This window comes from Dermacentor silvarum, chromosome 1 (assembly GCF_013339745.2).
Source record: "Dermacentor silvarum isolate Dsil-2018 chromosome 1, BIME_Dsil_1.4, whole genome shotgun sequence".
NCBI classification, from domain to species: domain Eukaryota; kingdom Metazoa; phylum Arthropoda; class Arachnida; order Ixodida; family Ixodidae; genus Dermacentor; species Dermacentor silvarum.
The window spans coordinates 105,847,400-105,862,097 of record NC_051154.1 but is presented as its reverse complement, the minus strand read 5'-3'; the positions used below and the strand labels follow the sequence as shown (position 1 = coordinate 105,862,097).

The following is a 14,698-nucleotide window of genomic DNA, read 5'->3' as shown; positions in this document are numbered from 1 at the left end:
GAGCCTATCTTCACCTCGTCGCATACCTGCTTCGTTCACCACGTCGAGGAAGCTCATCTTTCGTCGCGGCTTACCGCGTGGTGAGGTTCCTTGGAGACGGCTGCGGTGTTGGGTAGCGCGTGCATCCGGCGGAACTGTTCGCCGCCGGAGTCGATCGTCTTTGTTATGTGGCTTTATTAATGCGAAAGCATTAGATGGCCCACGAGGCAGAAAAGCCGGCGTTGTCCGCAACGAGTGCATGGTACCAAAAATGACCGACGGCGCAAAGAGTAAAAACACGTAAAAAAAAAAAATGCTCGGATTGACGTCCAATTTCTCAGGTAGGTTCCTGTAAAGAAAATAAATTAATGGCTTTGAAAAAAAAAAAAAAAAGCTTGGTAAATTTCGGCCTGTGTGGGAATAGAACCCAGGCCTCCTCGGGGTGCGAGACGAGCACGCTTCCCCGACGCCTCGGCGGCTTCACGGTTCTGGTTGATTAAACGCGTGTCTAGTGCGTGCGTCATTGTGCACGTGACGGCGCAGCCAATTGGGAGGAGGTGGCGCCACGTCATTAGTGTATAAAATGAAAAGCATTAATGTCCAATTGAACGCCGCTCAGCTGTCCTTCGAGTTATGAACTCGCGGGCAAGCGAGCACGTTGAGACACGTGGCGCTTTTTGATTTGCCCTTACCGAGGCGCAGTTAGAACGCAGCCGAGAGCTTGCGCGGACAAGGAACGCGCGGAAAAAAACATTTCACCAAAGGCACTATACCGGGTGTTTCAGCGATCATTTTCAAAAAAAAAAAAAAAAAAATTAAAGTACCCTGTGGCAGATATTACAATTCTAGTTCATGAGCTGGTCTACTCGAAGAGGCGGACATTACTTGCACAAAAAATTGAAATGCATAATTAACTAATCAACAAAAATTGACTAATTAAGTTTTAAACTAATTACCTTATGGGCCATATTGCAGTTTACAAATTCTAGCCCTGGAGTTCACAACGCGGATCCACTTGGAACTAATTCTCAGGATGACATCAGTTTCGAGATATTAATTCCCGAACTTTGCGGAGAAATGCATTGGCGTTCCACTTACTTTTGTACTTCAATGCATAAAACGACGTTTTTTTCAAGAAAGTAACTGGAACGCCAGCGGATTTCTCCGCAAAGTTCAGGAATTAATATCTCGAAACTGGTGTCATCCTGAGAATTAGTTCCAAGTGGATCCGCCTTGCTAACTCCACGGCTAGAATTTGTAGAGGCTGGTTTGGAATACAGAATTCTGTGTGAACGCATAACGTTAAAAAAAGACACGAAAAGTAAGGCGATTTATTTCTGCCCAGTAGCACGTGTTTCAGCTCAGCTGAAAAAGAAAAACAAATCTTGAGGATAACACATTAAGATAAATGTATATTTTTCAGGAACCCGTCGTTCGTGTCCATCAGAATTTGTGTGCTAGTGGAATTGAAGCCGGTCAGTGGTGAAACCACGTACGCATTACAGACACTCCGGGATATATGAGCCACTTTCGTGATATCGGTCCCCTTATTGCGCAAAAAAATGCATTGAGGTCTCACATAACTTACCGAAAAGCTTTCCTTATGCACTGGAGGACGAAAGACCGTGGAACGCCAATGTGTCCTTAAGGCACATTTTGCGGATGTGTATCTGGAAGCTGGTTCGAGCCTTAAGATTTTCTACTAAACGGCCATACCTTGAACACTGAGACCGACTTCAATTTAGCGATAGCAATATGTTCCCAAAAAGAATTAATTGAAGATACATCCGCTGCTGCTGATTTGTGCTTAAATATCATTCTTTGATTTCTTCAGCGCCGTCATAAAATTATCTCGCTTCATTGACAGTTTTTTATTTTTATTTTCTAGGGGTGTCTCGGCTATAGGTAGCATTATTTCTGGCATTAACGTACTGGAGTGTCTTGACGACAGAACAGTCCCAGATTCGTCTTCGTGTCAGCCGAAAGAGACACCGGTGCCTTTTGTGTCAAATGCGCTCCCCTCACGGGCTGATAGGCGGGTGCTGCCCACCTGTCCCATACCGGCTGTGTTGATAGCTTCCATTGAGTGGTGCGTTTCATCCACGAGACTAGCGGACACGGTCCGATGAGACAGCATAAAAAGATGCGAACAAGGACATCGCTCTTCAAAAAGGCGCATTGCTGAAAGAAAACGCGTGTTCCTGTTGCGAGCTGATATAGCTCGTAATGTACGATGAAAGGGTCCGTTCCCACCCTTTGTGTATGAGGCTTCCTGCTCTACAGTCTCTCCGTGTTGCGGGAACCGACTATTATGGTCTCCAGAAGAGCGCGATATTATTCGCGGTGTCGTGGAAAATTGCTGCCTGTATTGTGTCATTCAGCGGAGTGCGTGGACCACGGTGGCGCGTTTCTTTCGTCGCTTCGCGAGGCCAGTTGTGCGTGCAGAGCATCTGAAGGGGGCCAGCAGTGTCGACATTTGTCGTCTGGTGGCCGCGTCTTGTCTTGTCAGGCTGGTGGCTGCAGTATAGGGCCGGTCTCCAGCTTCAGGCCAATCTCACGGAGGCCGCCTTCTGCATCTTTCCGCGGGCGAGGCAGTCCGTGCGGCCGCTTTGTTTGCGCACGTATAGCGGCTGCAGCCCATGTTGGGAACTCCACCGGGCACTGAACGCAGCGTTTGTTATGGTAAGGGCAGTCTGCCCGGGCGGCCTCCTCTGGTGCTGCTTCCCTCACGCGCGGGCGGCGCGCGCTGGGGAATATGGTGCTTGCGCGGCTCTCGTCGTTGCTGCGACGCAGCGCACCGCTCAAAGTTGCCTGTACGTGCTTCTTCTTGAGTCTTTGTTGCGTCGTGTTATAGCGACTTCATTTTGAACTTTGACGCGTCGCGAAATTATGGCATGAAAATGCAAGGAACGTGCGCACGATAGGACAGGCGCGCTTAACGCAGACAGAAATAGATATGTATATATGGAGCCCACTAATGCACTCTGCCTCCCCCCCCTCACTCCCCCTCCCCCCCCCTTTTTTTAGCTCTGTGTTCTTTTATGGGGCACGGATTAGGGGGCATACCTAACTGTGATGGGCATTGCGTAATATTTATTAAATAAATTTTGAAACTGAGCGTCAAGGCTGGCCTGTGCTGCACTTCTGTGTTAGCTGGGCTTTTCCAGTTTTGTACAAGTGCTCATTTACTGGACTTGGTTCCCAACAGTCCCACAGAGCTGCTCGCGATTTCACCGCGCGGAAGCCTAAGCGCCTATGTCTACACAGCATCGTAGACGGGCCTACAGCAGCAGTACCGTATTGGGGGCGAGCTCCACCGCTGGAACGTCTGGCGCTGCCATCGGCGTGACGTTGTATGAGGGATCACGTGGACAGAGCTGCCGTGCTGGCCGCCTCGGCAGCGTCTGGATGTGTCACACAAAACTTATTGAGAAATTGTATAAACTTTGAGTTAATACACTAATTGTGAAATGGATTCAGGCGTATCTTACAAATATAGGAAGCAGTATGTTCAAATAGCAGGCGAATGATCATCCTCCTTACCTCTTTTATCTGGTGTGCCACAAGGTTTGGTTTTAGGGCCAATTTTGTTTTTATTATATGTAAATGACATTGCTAATGACTTGCATCCTAACATTGAACTGCGTCTATTTGCGGATGATTGCCTTATTTACTGTCGGGCGTTAAGAATGTCCAGGATCAAGTGTTGTTGAACGAATGCCTGAAAATAATATATGACTGGTGTGTTAATTACGTGGGACATGAAAATTAGTTTCGATAAATCAGCTTACATGACTGAATCTAACAAGAAAACCCCATTGCTTTTTACTTACAGAACAAATAATAGCCCACTTCAACATGTTAGTAAGCTTAAGTGTCTCGGGGTCACAATCACGCACAATTTGAATTGGAACGAACACATTGAAAACATTTGTGGTTCTGCTCAACGCAAACTCGGTCTGTTAAGGCGACAGTTGAAAGATGCTACGCCCGAGGTAAAGCTCAAGGCGTACAAAAACAATTGTTTCCAGACTATTTTGTTTACAGATTGGATCCCAGACTATACGCATGTATAGTCTGGAATCCACACCAAGTGGGCTTGATAAACTGCGACAAGTTCTAAGACTAGCCGCATGGTTTATCTTTAATGCTTACCAAAGAACGCAGTCTGTAACTGCGTTATTATCCCGTGCCGGTTTGGCCGAACTTGCAACGCGCAGAAAAATAGCCAGGTTGAAATTCTTCTACCAACTGTATAACAATAAATTCAATTTGGACTCCAGACTATATACTTGCGTCCCCCTGGACGAGTGTCCCCACGTACAGGTCACCCTCATGCTGTAATGCCCTATGTGCCACGCGTGGATGCCTTCAAATTTTCCTTTCTTGTGAAAACTATAGTGTATTGGAACAGCCTTGACGCAGATGTATTTATTGAAACGCACATAACTGAATAATTTGAGCGTAAACTGTAATTATGTGTTTGCTGAATGCATTGTTTGTTTATTGCGGAACTGGCCTTACGTGTTTGTTGAAAATTCTTTCTCGCCACCCCTCTAACATCCCGCAAGGGCTAACAGTATTGGAAATAAATAAATAAATAAATAAATAAATAAATAAATAAATAAATAAATAAATAAATAAATAAATAAATAAATAAATAAATAACAGCGGCACTGAGAATGAATGTTTTTTAACTACGCAGTGCGGGTCTTAGCCGCGCTGTGGTTCGCAGCTATGATAAATAATGAGGCATCGAAGGATTCACGGAAATATTGGGTCGTTGCGAAGGGCTCTCGCATGTCCCCATGCATGACGAAGTTCCCATAGTAGCATAACGAAAGTATTTTCGTACAGCTCCCGGAAGCTTTCGCTAAACGATGATTGCTTACGTGCATGTCCTGTCAAATGCTCCTATATGCTCTCACCGAAAGCGCACAGCTTTGGCACGTAAAATCCCACAATCTAAATTGACTTAAAGCGCACAGCGCGGTGTGAATACGTATAATACCGAGTGTTCGTGACGGCAAATAATAATAATAATAATAATAATAATAATAATAATAATAATAATAATAATAATAATAATAATAATAATAACTGCGGTGAATACTGGATAAGAGTGGACAGAACTGTGCCTGCGTCAGCTCTTTATTTTGCCGCTTTTGTGGCTAATTTTCCGGCAAGAAGTTGTGCTAGCGATAACAAATGCAAACGCTTTTGAAATATCCCATGTTTTATGTGTCTTTTTAGATAGAAGACATTTCCTTTTTCGAATTGCTTGTGAAAGCGCACTTCAACCTCTTCAGGTCGATTATCTGAAGGTGCGAACATTACTTCCATGATATATGACAATGTGCAGGTAGCTAATTAAAAAATATTGGCTAATTATTTTAAATATTCAATTTATGTTAGGAGTTGAAATGTTGAAATTTACAGCAGTGAAGTCATGGCTACTTAACAGAAATCCCAGAACTAGTGCCACTCGTGTATTATCTATCTCTAAAAAGTAGTACGTGACATATACAGGGTGTCCCAACTATCATGCACCAAGATTTAAAAATATTGAAAATACCACGTAGCTGGACAGAACCAAGGTAATGTTTGCCGTCGCTTGGAGATGCACGTGGTATTTATTGCATTCTGCCTAATTACAGTCGTAATTAATAAGCTTCTCAAATATTATAATTAGATTAAAAGTGTCAATGAGAAAATTGTAGCGCAACATGAAAAAACTACCAATACAGCTTTCTGTTAATCAACACGTGCTACATAAGTGTTTTTTCAAGCGTGAAAGAAGCCCGCGAATACACGCAAAGTGCCTCGAGCGGCCAGTTGCGCGGCAATTTTGCGTGTAATCGCGGGCTTCTTTCACGCTCGGAAAAACACTTTTATGTAGCACGTATCGAGCAACAGAAAGCTCTATCGGGAGTTTTTCGTGTTGCTGTACAATTTTCTCATTGACGCTTTTCATCTAATTATAATAATTGAGCAGTTGATTAATTATGACTAATTATCAATTAGGCGGAATTCAAGAAATAATCTGAGTATCTCCAAGCGACGGCAAACAGCATTACTTTGGTTCTGTCCAGCTATACGTGGCATTTGCATATTTTAAAATTTTGGTGCATGATAGTTGGGACACCCTGTATATTGACGTTCCTGTTAAGTTTTTTAAAAACCTCCATCAAAGAGTATGAAATGTTACTGCAATGCTAATGCATATTTTAGCGCATTTTGTGAACAGATATCTCGAAAATGATGATAGTTCTGGTAAGCAGATATAGACTGCGCTTGGCGTATTGCTTGGCGCCTGCGCGGCAGCCAAGCAATGCGGAGCGCACAGTCTTATCCCTCATACCACGTCGACGGCTCGCTTCCGGCAGATGGCGCCACCGTATGTCCTCGCTGCTAATACCTTGACACGGAACAAAAGGCAATGCTATCCGACAAGATCGCCCGCGGCATGTACACGCAGTAATTTCGATTGTCGGATGGCAGACATCGAGGAAGCACCGGCGCCAGCCTGTCTACAACCATTCATGAACAGCCGCCATTCTCGGAAGCCAATGCGTGAACGCGATACTGCTGCGCCACGTGGTGCGCGCACTGGCGCAGCACGTGGGTAGCGAACTTTACACCTCCGAACGCCCATTATGCCGTCCCACGTTTACTGCCGTGGTAGTTTAGTGGCTATGGCGTTCTGCTGCTGCTGCTGCTGAGCACACGGTAGATTTCGAGATTGAATCCTTGGTGCGGCAACCGCATTGTCAAAAGGATTCTAGTTGACCAAAACTAATCCACGGTCCTCCTGTGGGCAAGTTCTGCAGTACGTAGGGAAGAAAGCAAAGAGCTGTGCTCATCGTATATATATATATATATAAAAAAAAAGTACGTACAGTCAACTACAAAAGTTTGCGGACCACGCGAGCGCGTGGCCAAGAGCCTCTTCGCGACACTTCCGCTACGTCACCAGCGATCGACAGCAGCGCTACGTTGAAGACGCATCCCTCCTTAAATCTATGGCCTGTCTATTTTCGCACTGTGCGCAAGTATTTTCTACCTATCTCTTTCAACGTGACGTGCTCTTTGTTAGCCAGGGCTACTTGCTTATATTTTGAGAGCAGAATATCAGTACAAGTAATCAGACAGCGTATTCTTCGGCTGTTATCAGTTCTATTTTCGCGTAGCCACGCTTTTTTTTTTTTTTTTTCGTGAGTGAGCGGTGAGGCAGCCATGGGACACAGATGCTGTCAGTAGGCAGAATTTTTCCGTTCCTCCCCCATCGCTAAGTGACAGTAGCGGCCGGGATTTGATCGCCTGCGCCCAGGTTTTGCTGCGCAAAGCCCGAACCACCGCGCTGCTATAGTGGTTACATTTAGAAAAATAAGAAATAATCGGGTGCGATGACTCTTTTTATAACCCTTTGCGACACGGCGTCCTCGTTTGGGGACTCGAACTTCGGAGGCGCGTCCCACGCCACGTGTTTCTTCAAATGACCTAAAACTCAGTGTGCACATTCGTGTCCGCTTCCTGATGGGACAACTAGCGGTCAGTTAACTTCATTGTCCTGCGTATTGCTGCAGATGATCACTTTGCTGGAGACACTACCATGTTAGACAATCGTTCGACGTGCCGCGTTCCAAGACCAACGTCAAGAGTATTTTTTTTCTCCGGTCGACACGAATACAACCGAAAAAGCAAGTGTGCATGCGTTTCGGGCCTAATAGTTGATTCTTTTTATGCAAGCATTGAAGCTGACGGATTTCAGAATAATGAGATAATGAGTTATACGCTAATTAATTTTTTTTTACTGAAGCTCGCACAAAACAGCACATTGCTTCGTCTTCTTTCTTGGAATGTAATAGTGAGCGTCTTGAAATGATGCCATGCGCATTTGACGCATTTGCAGACTGTGCATCATAATTCGTGTCTGAAGGGGATGAATTTATTTACAAGACATTTACAGAAGTGTCATGAAACATAGGTCTCTCAATGATCTAGTAGGAAGTGAAATGTCCGTTTTCTAGCACCTTATTGATGCGTGTGGGCATCGACTCGTACAAAGATTCAGTAATCTCCGGTCGACCGCGCAGGCTTTCCCATTCTTGTGCGATCGCTTGCCACAGCGTATCGGCCGTGCGGCCGCGGTTGGCTCGTGTGGACAGCCGTTTCTTCAACATACCCCAGACATTTTCTATGGGATTCAAGTCGGCGCCACATGGAGGCCACTCAAGCTGGCAAACAGCATGTTCTTCGAGCAATGACTGGACGATACGTGCTTTATGGATCGGGCTGCGGTCGTGTTGAAAAAAATAGCAGCCGTCGCTGAAGGGACCGTCCAGCGCATACGGAACGAGGTGTCTAGTGATGACGTCGCAGTACCGTGACGCAGTGAAGGGCCCTTCCAGACGCACAAGGGGACCAAGGCCATCTTTGCTGATTGCTCCCCACACGCTCACGGAACACCGTCCACTGGATAGAACACTCTGTGTGTAATTAGGCAGATATCTGCAAGAAATAGCATACAATTGGGTTCCAGCGGCGCGTCTAAAAATGTTGTGATTCCTCTTGCGTATGAACTTTATAATGCTGTTATAGAGTTGCAATAGAAAACGTGCAAACATCATTAGATAGTACTGAAAGACCCACTGGCAGCTTTTAATTAGCTTCAGAGTAAGTAGTACTATGAAACAATCGTTAATGTTTTCAACATAATACCACTACAGAAAAATCTCGTAATGTCCAAAAGCTCATTTTACGTGAAACATGTTGTGATGCAGAATTAGCTTAGTGAATTAACTGCCAATACACTGTAAACACACCTGCAGTTTAGTGAACGCCAAACCCGCTTCCGTTGGTCCCAGCGCGTGGAAAAGTTGACTCGTCGCTAAAGATGACATCGCCCCATTTCTCTGTTGTCCAATCTTTCATTGCTGTAGCGAACATGAGTCGTTCTTGTAGCTGGCTGTCTGAGAGGCAGGGCTTCTGTGCTGCTACGAAAGACTGCAGGCCAAGCTCACTCAGCCTTCTTCTTACAGTCTCAGACGATACCGTGAGCGAGAGCGCTTCTCGGATATCCTCTGCACTTTGAAAAGGATCAGCCACGATGGCGGCCGTAATCAGGCGGTCCTCTTCCTCAGTCGTGGCCCTTGGACGCCCACTGCGCTCCAATCTGTGAATCTGTCATCGTCGCGGAAAGTTTGAATAATCCTATTCACGGCAGTCCGGCTCCTGTTGGTTCGGCGGCAGATTTCGCGCTGAGGTATTCCCTCTATAAATAAACGCACAATGTGCCTTCTTTCGTCAAGTGGAACACGCAGCGGCATCTTTCCAAATAGGCAATCACCACGTGGCCTGAAGCAAGTCTACTACGTTTTCAGCGACTGATGCGAAGATGCGCCTATGTGTGAAAGAAAATTTTCTATGCATCCGCTTTTTCTTTATTTTTGATGACAGTGAAACACCTCCCTACCCTTTCTCTCAAGACGCAGAAGCAGCAACACTCATTGGACCAAGATGCTGCCAACCAAAGTGCGCCAGTAAACGTCGCGTAAAAAAATCGTCGCAGCGCTTCGTGAAACTTATCTACCCACTGGCACACCAGTCGACAAAGGTTGCAGTGATTGCTCCGATACTGCTATCAAGCCAGATATGTGGCGGTCTTATCGCAGACAGCGCTCTGCGTCAACACAACGAACTAACAATGTCATGCACGGGAATAAAAAATTAACAGGCAGGCGAGTACCAAGAGGGCTCATATCCGGGAGAGCGCCCCTGTCGCCGCTAGGTGGCGTACCGCTAGGTGGCGCGGATAGGCAGTCTGGCACGCGCTCGCGTGGTCCGCAAACTTTTGTGGTTGACTGTACATCCCACGTAGTGTTCGAATCTAAGTTATGCCGACCCTGCGGCGGCGCGCCTCGATCGGCTCTTTGAATCTTTCGATGACTTCGAGCAGGTGCCTACCGTGGAGCGCGGACATGCTGAGGGTCCGAAACAATGTGGGCAATTGCCTAGCTGCTCAGTCATTGCGAAGACGTTCCTCTTCATCTGTGCCCAGTAGTACCCCAGTAGTACGCCATCCTCGAGCTGATCAATTCAGTAAACCTCTGGGAAACGCAGTGTCTGAGCTTCTAGCTGCGGTCTTCCAAGAGCTTCTTTGTGGGCGTCAGGAGCCGGTTGCTTGTACGAGGTGGGAAACTTGCTTTTGAATCGCTGTTCGTGCGGACGCAGCCACGATTCGTGTTCTGCAGCCGACATGCACGGATCTTACACGCGCCACTTGGCTCGGCGCAGGTAGTACGCCAGAATCAGGCGAGAATCGGATGACGGAGTTCGAATGACGATGCCGCGACCACGCCGGCAACGCGAACATGAGCGTATAGCCAGCACATCATGTTGGTAGGCACCGCGGCGTAATGGGGTATAAACTCGGAAGTGCCTGAGGTTCGCAAATGATGTTTCGCATTAAAATTTTTATGAAGAAATGTTATGTTTATACAGAAGGAATTTTATTGTTATCTTTACTTGCTATACTTTCTGTATATTTATAGAGAAATGAATTTTTATTATGGTTATTTTTACTTGCTCCTCAGAGGATAGCTAGTGTCAAAACAGATAAAAAGCATAAGTGTGTTGTTTGTGTACTGCACTACTTGTTTTCTGATCTGTTAGTTCGGACTTGTTTGCTATATTATTATTTTACAGGGTGGAACTCCAATATGGGAAGATTTCTTAGCAAAGGCAAGCAAGCTGCATTCTCAACTCAAGTAAGTGAAGTATGCTCTGGGTGCATGTGCTTTTTCTTTTCAGGATAAGTTGAGAACTTTCAACCTGTTTTTATTTTCCCTCACGAATGCGACTGGTTCTTTCTGGATTTCTGCTTTAAAAAACCATTGCATTTTCTTTGTTTCTTGTTTTCTTCTGTTCGTCTCAAAAGGCCACCTTTGTTTTATTTGTGTGACGTGTGTGGTACAGTCGTCGACCCGGACTCGACGGCGACCGCCGGAAAGTCCGAATAACCGGGAGTCCAAAATAAGTGACTTTATCCCTCAAGTCGACCCGCCGCGGTGGCTTAGCGGCTATGGTGTTGCGTTGCTAAGCACGATATTGCGGGATCTAATCCCGACGGCGGCTGCCGCATTTCGATGGAGGTGAAATGCAAAAACGCCCGTGTACCGTGCATTGGGGGCACGTTAAAGATTGATTCCCTGGTGGTCAAAGTTAATCTGGACTCTCCCATAATGCATAACGGCGTGCCTCATAATCAGCTCGTGGTTTTGACACGTAAACCCCCAGAATTCAGTTCATTCCGCAAGTGGCCAAGAAAGTTTAGCCGTATTCTCGGATCGTCACTTAATTTCGGGGATACCTTATCTTCAATTTCGTGTGACTAGCGCGATCATCGGTGTCTGCGAGCGATGGCATTCTTGGCACAGTGCCAGGCACGCACGAGTAACTAATTTCAGGAATCGCCAGGCGTTTTTGCGCAGGTGCGAGTACGAGCGAGTGCGAGAGAGAAAATCTGGGGGCATTTGCTCCTTGAATGTCTAGGTACCAGTGGAGCACCGACGGGGGGGGGGGGGGGGGGGGGGGAGGGGGGAGGGGGGGGTTGTAACCCCCCCCCCCCTGAGGCCGACTTAAGCCCCCTCTTGTTTAACCCCTTTTCTTTCTTTGCGCATTTGAGTACTGCAACTAAGATGTAAGACGCGCGCAATCGTCTGCACACTCACACAAAAAGCGCATTTTGTGACAATTTCCCGTGAAGAAATTGAAATTAGTGCTATTTAGATGGTATTGGCAAACTGTCAACCCCCCCCCCTGGCAGAGATCCTGGGTACGCTACTGCTAGGTACTACGGAGAATTTTCTTTGCTTGTTTTGTATGCGTTTGTCTCGAGGCGTGTCGGCTTTGCGGAGTGAGGTCTGCTGGCGCAGTGCAATGGCGTGGACGATTGTTGGCGAGGTGGCGCGCGCTGGCCATGCCCATGCGCGCGTTTGTTTACGCTCCGACGCTGGCTGCCGGCGCGGTGAACCAGGTGAAGCAGTGGGCACTGAGGCTCCATTTGGTGGTCTCCGTGTCTTAAGGTACGTCGGACACACTTTCTCGCGCCTGCGGCGCTCGTGCTGAGTCAATCATGCCGGATTATACCTTTATCGCGCCTTGCGGCGCTCTACCTTCAAAATAACATCACTGATTTTCCCGAGGGAGCAGTGCAGGCCGTAGGGACCGGGCCTTCTCTCCTGGTGCAGTATCTTCGCTCGTGCCAAGGTTTTCGTATGTGAAGGACGTTCATTTAACTCATAGGGGACTATTAAAAATGTTTTTGAAAAGTCACGGAGAGCAGCATACGAAAAGCCTGGCACGAGCGATGATACTACTCCAGGAGAGCAGGCCCGGTCTCTACTACGGCCCCTACTATGGTGCCACCATACCCCTACTGCTTCCCTGGTAAATCAGTGGTGTTGTTTTGAAGATAGAATGCCGTTAGGCGCGAGAAAGTGTGTCCGACGTACCTTTATACACAGCGATCAGCAAACACAAGCACACGTCCTCAGTCCGCAATGCCGGCACGCCTAGAGACAAACGCATACAAAACGAGCAAAGAAACTTCTCCGTAGTACCTAGGCAAAGTCTTGATATTCAAGGACCGAATGCCACTAGGTTCTCTCTCTCGCACCCGCTCGTACTCGCGCCTGCGCACAAACGGCTGGCGATTCCTCACGCTATCACTGTGCTGAAACGCTGTCGGCGCGTCCGGTGCTAGTCACGGGAAATATCGTGAAAATGAAAATACTTTGTCAACGTGTTGCTGCGCGCACATGCGCTTGCTTTTGGCCTTGACATTCCGTGGCCGCGATTTTCTTGCAATGCCATTTATGCTATTCCTTATCGCGCTTCGTCGGCGTCCATAGCCATGCTCCGCACTTATCGGCCGGCCATGAAAGGTCCATGAAGAGTGGCATAGAATCGGTTGGAAGGCATCGCTACAAAATCGCTGTCAGTATAATCAGTGCTTGCACCGAATTCTCGTGGTGACTACCAGGTCGACGTCGCTTCGCTAGTTTCGGTTTCGAGGAGGCGCCGGTGACATGCCGACGATCATGCGGCGACGTATCAAAACGAAACTATGGCTATTTCTGCTCGTTTCACTGGACAAATTATCTCACGCTCGTGCAGTATGAGTTCGAATTATCGCGCGGCGCGCTGTAAGGTGACCGAAATTTCGGTCGTCCTTATACATTATGGGGCTAGTGGTGGTGGCGCGGAGCTATCGGTATAATCAAGCATCTCCGAATTATCTATCGGTCGGCGACTGTATTACTAGAAGTGTGGCAAATTGTGTTTTCGTGTTTTGTTTTTCTCTTCGTGTGTTCGAAGGTTGCAGTTGTAACCAATACAGAGATTTTGTATATTGCTGCCACCCTGAGGCATGTGCGTATGCTAGTTTGCAACTGAGTAAATAAATAAAGCAATGTGGTGATGGGGTTCCGCACAGTTAGGAAGAAGGTAACTACAGTAAGATTTCTCATATGTAGCATGACATGGACAAAATGCAAAAGAAAATGCATTAAGCTTTAGCTCAGAAAGCTCTTTGTTAATTAAGCTTGCCTATGTGCTGTGAAATTCCGCAAAAATCTGTGAGAGCAGCTATAACTTGTTTCCCGTGGCAACAGTGGCAAGTGTGTCGTTGTTTGGACTCGCATAAATCTTGCATAGGCTTTGTGCTTGCCTGATGATATATACTGGGTGTTTCTGCGAAGACTAAGTTTATCTTTAAAAATCTGTCGCAGATAGCACAATTATAATCCTTGAGCTGGATAGAGCCCATACAGGTGGACATTATTTGGATGAGAAATCTAAATGAATAATTGACTAATTAACTAAAATCTACTATTGTATTTTAACTAATTGGTTTACAGCACATATTTACTGCACAATTTACAAATTGTAGCCTGTGAGTTCGCAAGGTAGATCCAATCGGAATGAATTCTCAGGATGACACCAGTGTCAAGATATTAATTCCCAGAATTTGCAAAGAAATACATTGGTGGTCCAGTTACTCTTGTGCTTCAATGCACAAAATGGTGTTTTGTTAAAAAAGTAAATGGAACAGTGCATTTTCACAGCAAGTGTGATGGTGCATATCTCGAAAATGATGTCATCCACAGAATTATTGTGAAGTGGATATGCCTTGCGGTCTCACAAGATACAATTTGTAAATTGCAATATGTGACATAAGGTAATTAGTTAAAAACTTCATTAGTAATTATTTGTTAATTAGTAGATTATGTATTTCGATTTCTTGTGTAAGTAATGTCCACCTATTCGAGTCGACCAGCTCAAGGACCACAATTGTGCTATCCGTCACAGGCAATTTTTAAGAATGACTTAGTCTTTGCACAAACACCTGGTATAGTATAATGAGGCAGAAAAAAAGACCAGGCATGTTTTTCTGCCTGACAGATAACAATATGGCATTAGTGCATGATGTGTGGCTATCTGGTAACACTTGTACACACTGCTAGAAAAATTAGTTATTTGTCGTAGCAGTAGTTCAAGGTTAGTGCATGTAAAACAAGCCTCCTTGGATTCGTCTTCACATTGATGAGTTCTGACCCCATGTAATTTAGCCTTGACCACATAAAACATTGCATTTTTCTAAGTTTTCATCATGATAAGCTCAAATCTACCGTTTAATGTTTCACTAAATAGTCCT

General features: G+C 46.1%; 1 protein-coding gene across 2 annotated transcripts in view; it reads left to right on the top strand.

Annotated features, from left to right (window-relative positions):
• The window catches only part of LOC119434215 (protein MTSS 1), a 92,887-nt gene that overhangs the window by 7,037 nt on the left and 71,152 nt on the right, over window positions 1-14,698 (top strand). For both annotated transcript variants that reach the window (XM_037701493.2, XM_037701492.2), the window contains exon 2: window positions 10,687-10,748. In XM_037701493.2, the coding sequence (XP_037557421.1) occupies window positions 10,687-10,748 (62 nt within the window). The remainder of the gene's footprint in view (window positions 1-10,686; window positions 10,749-14,698) is intronic.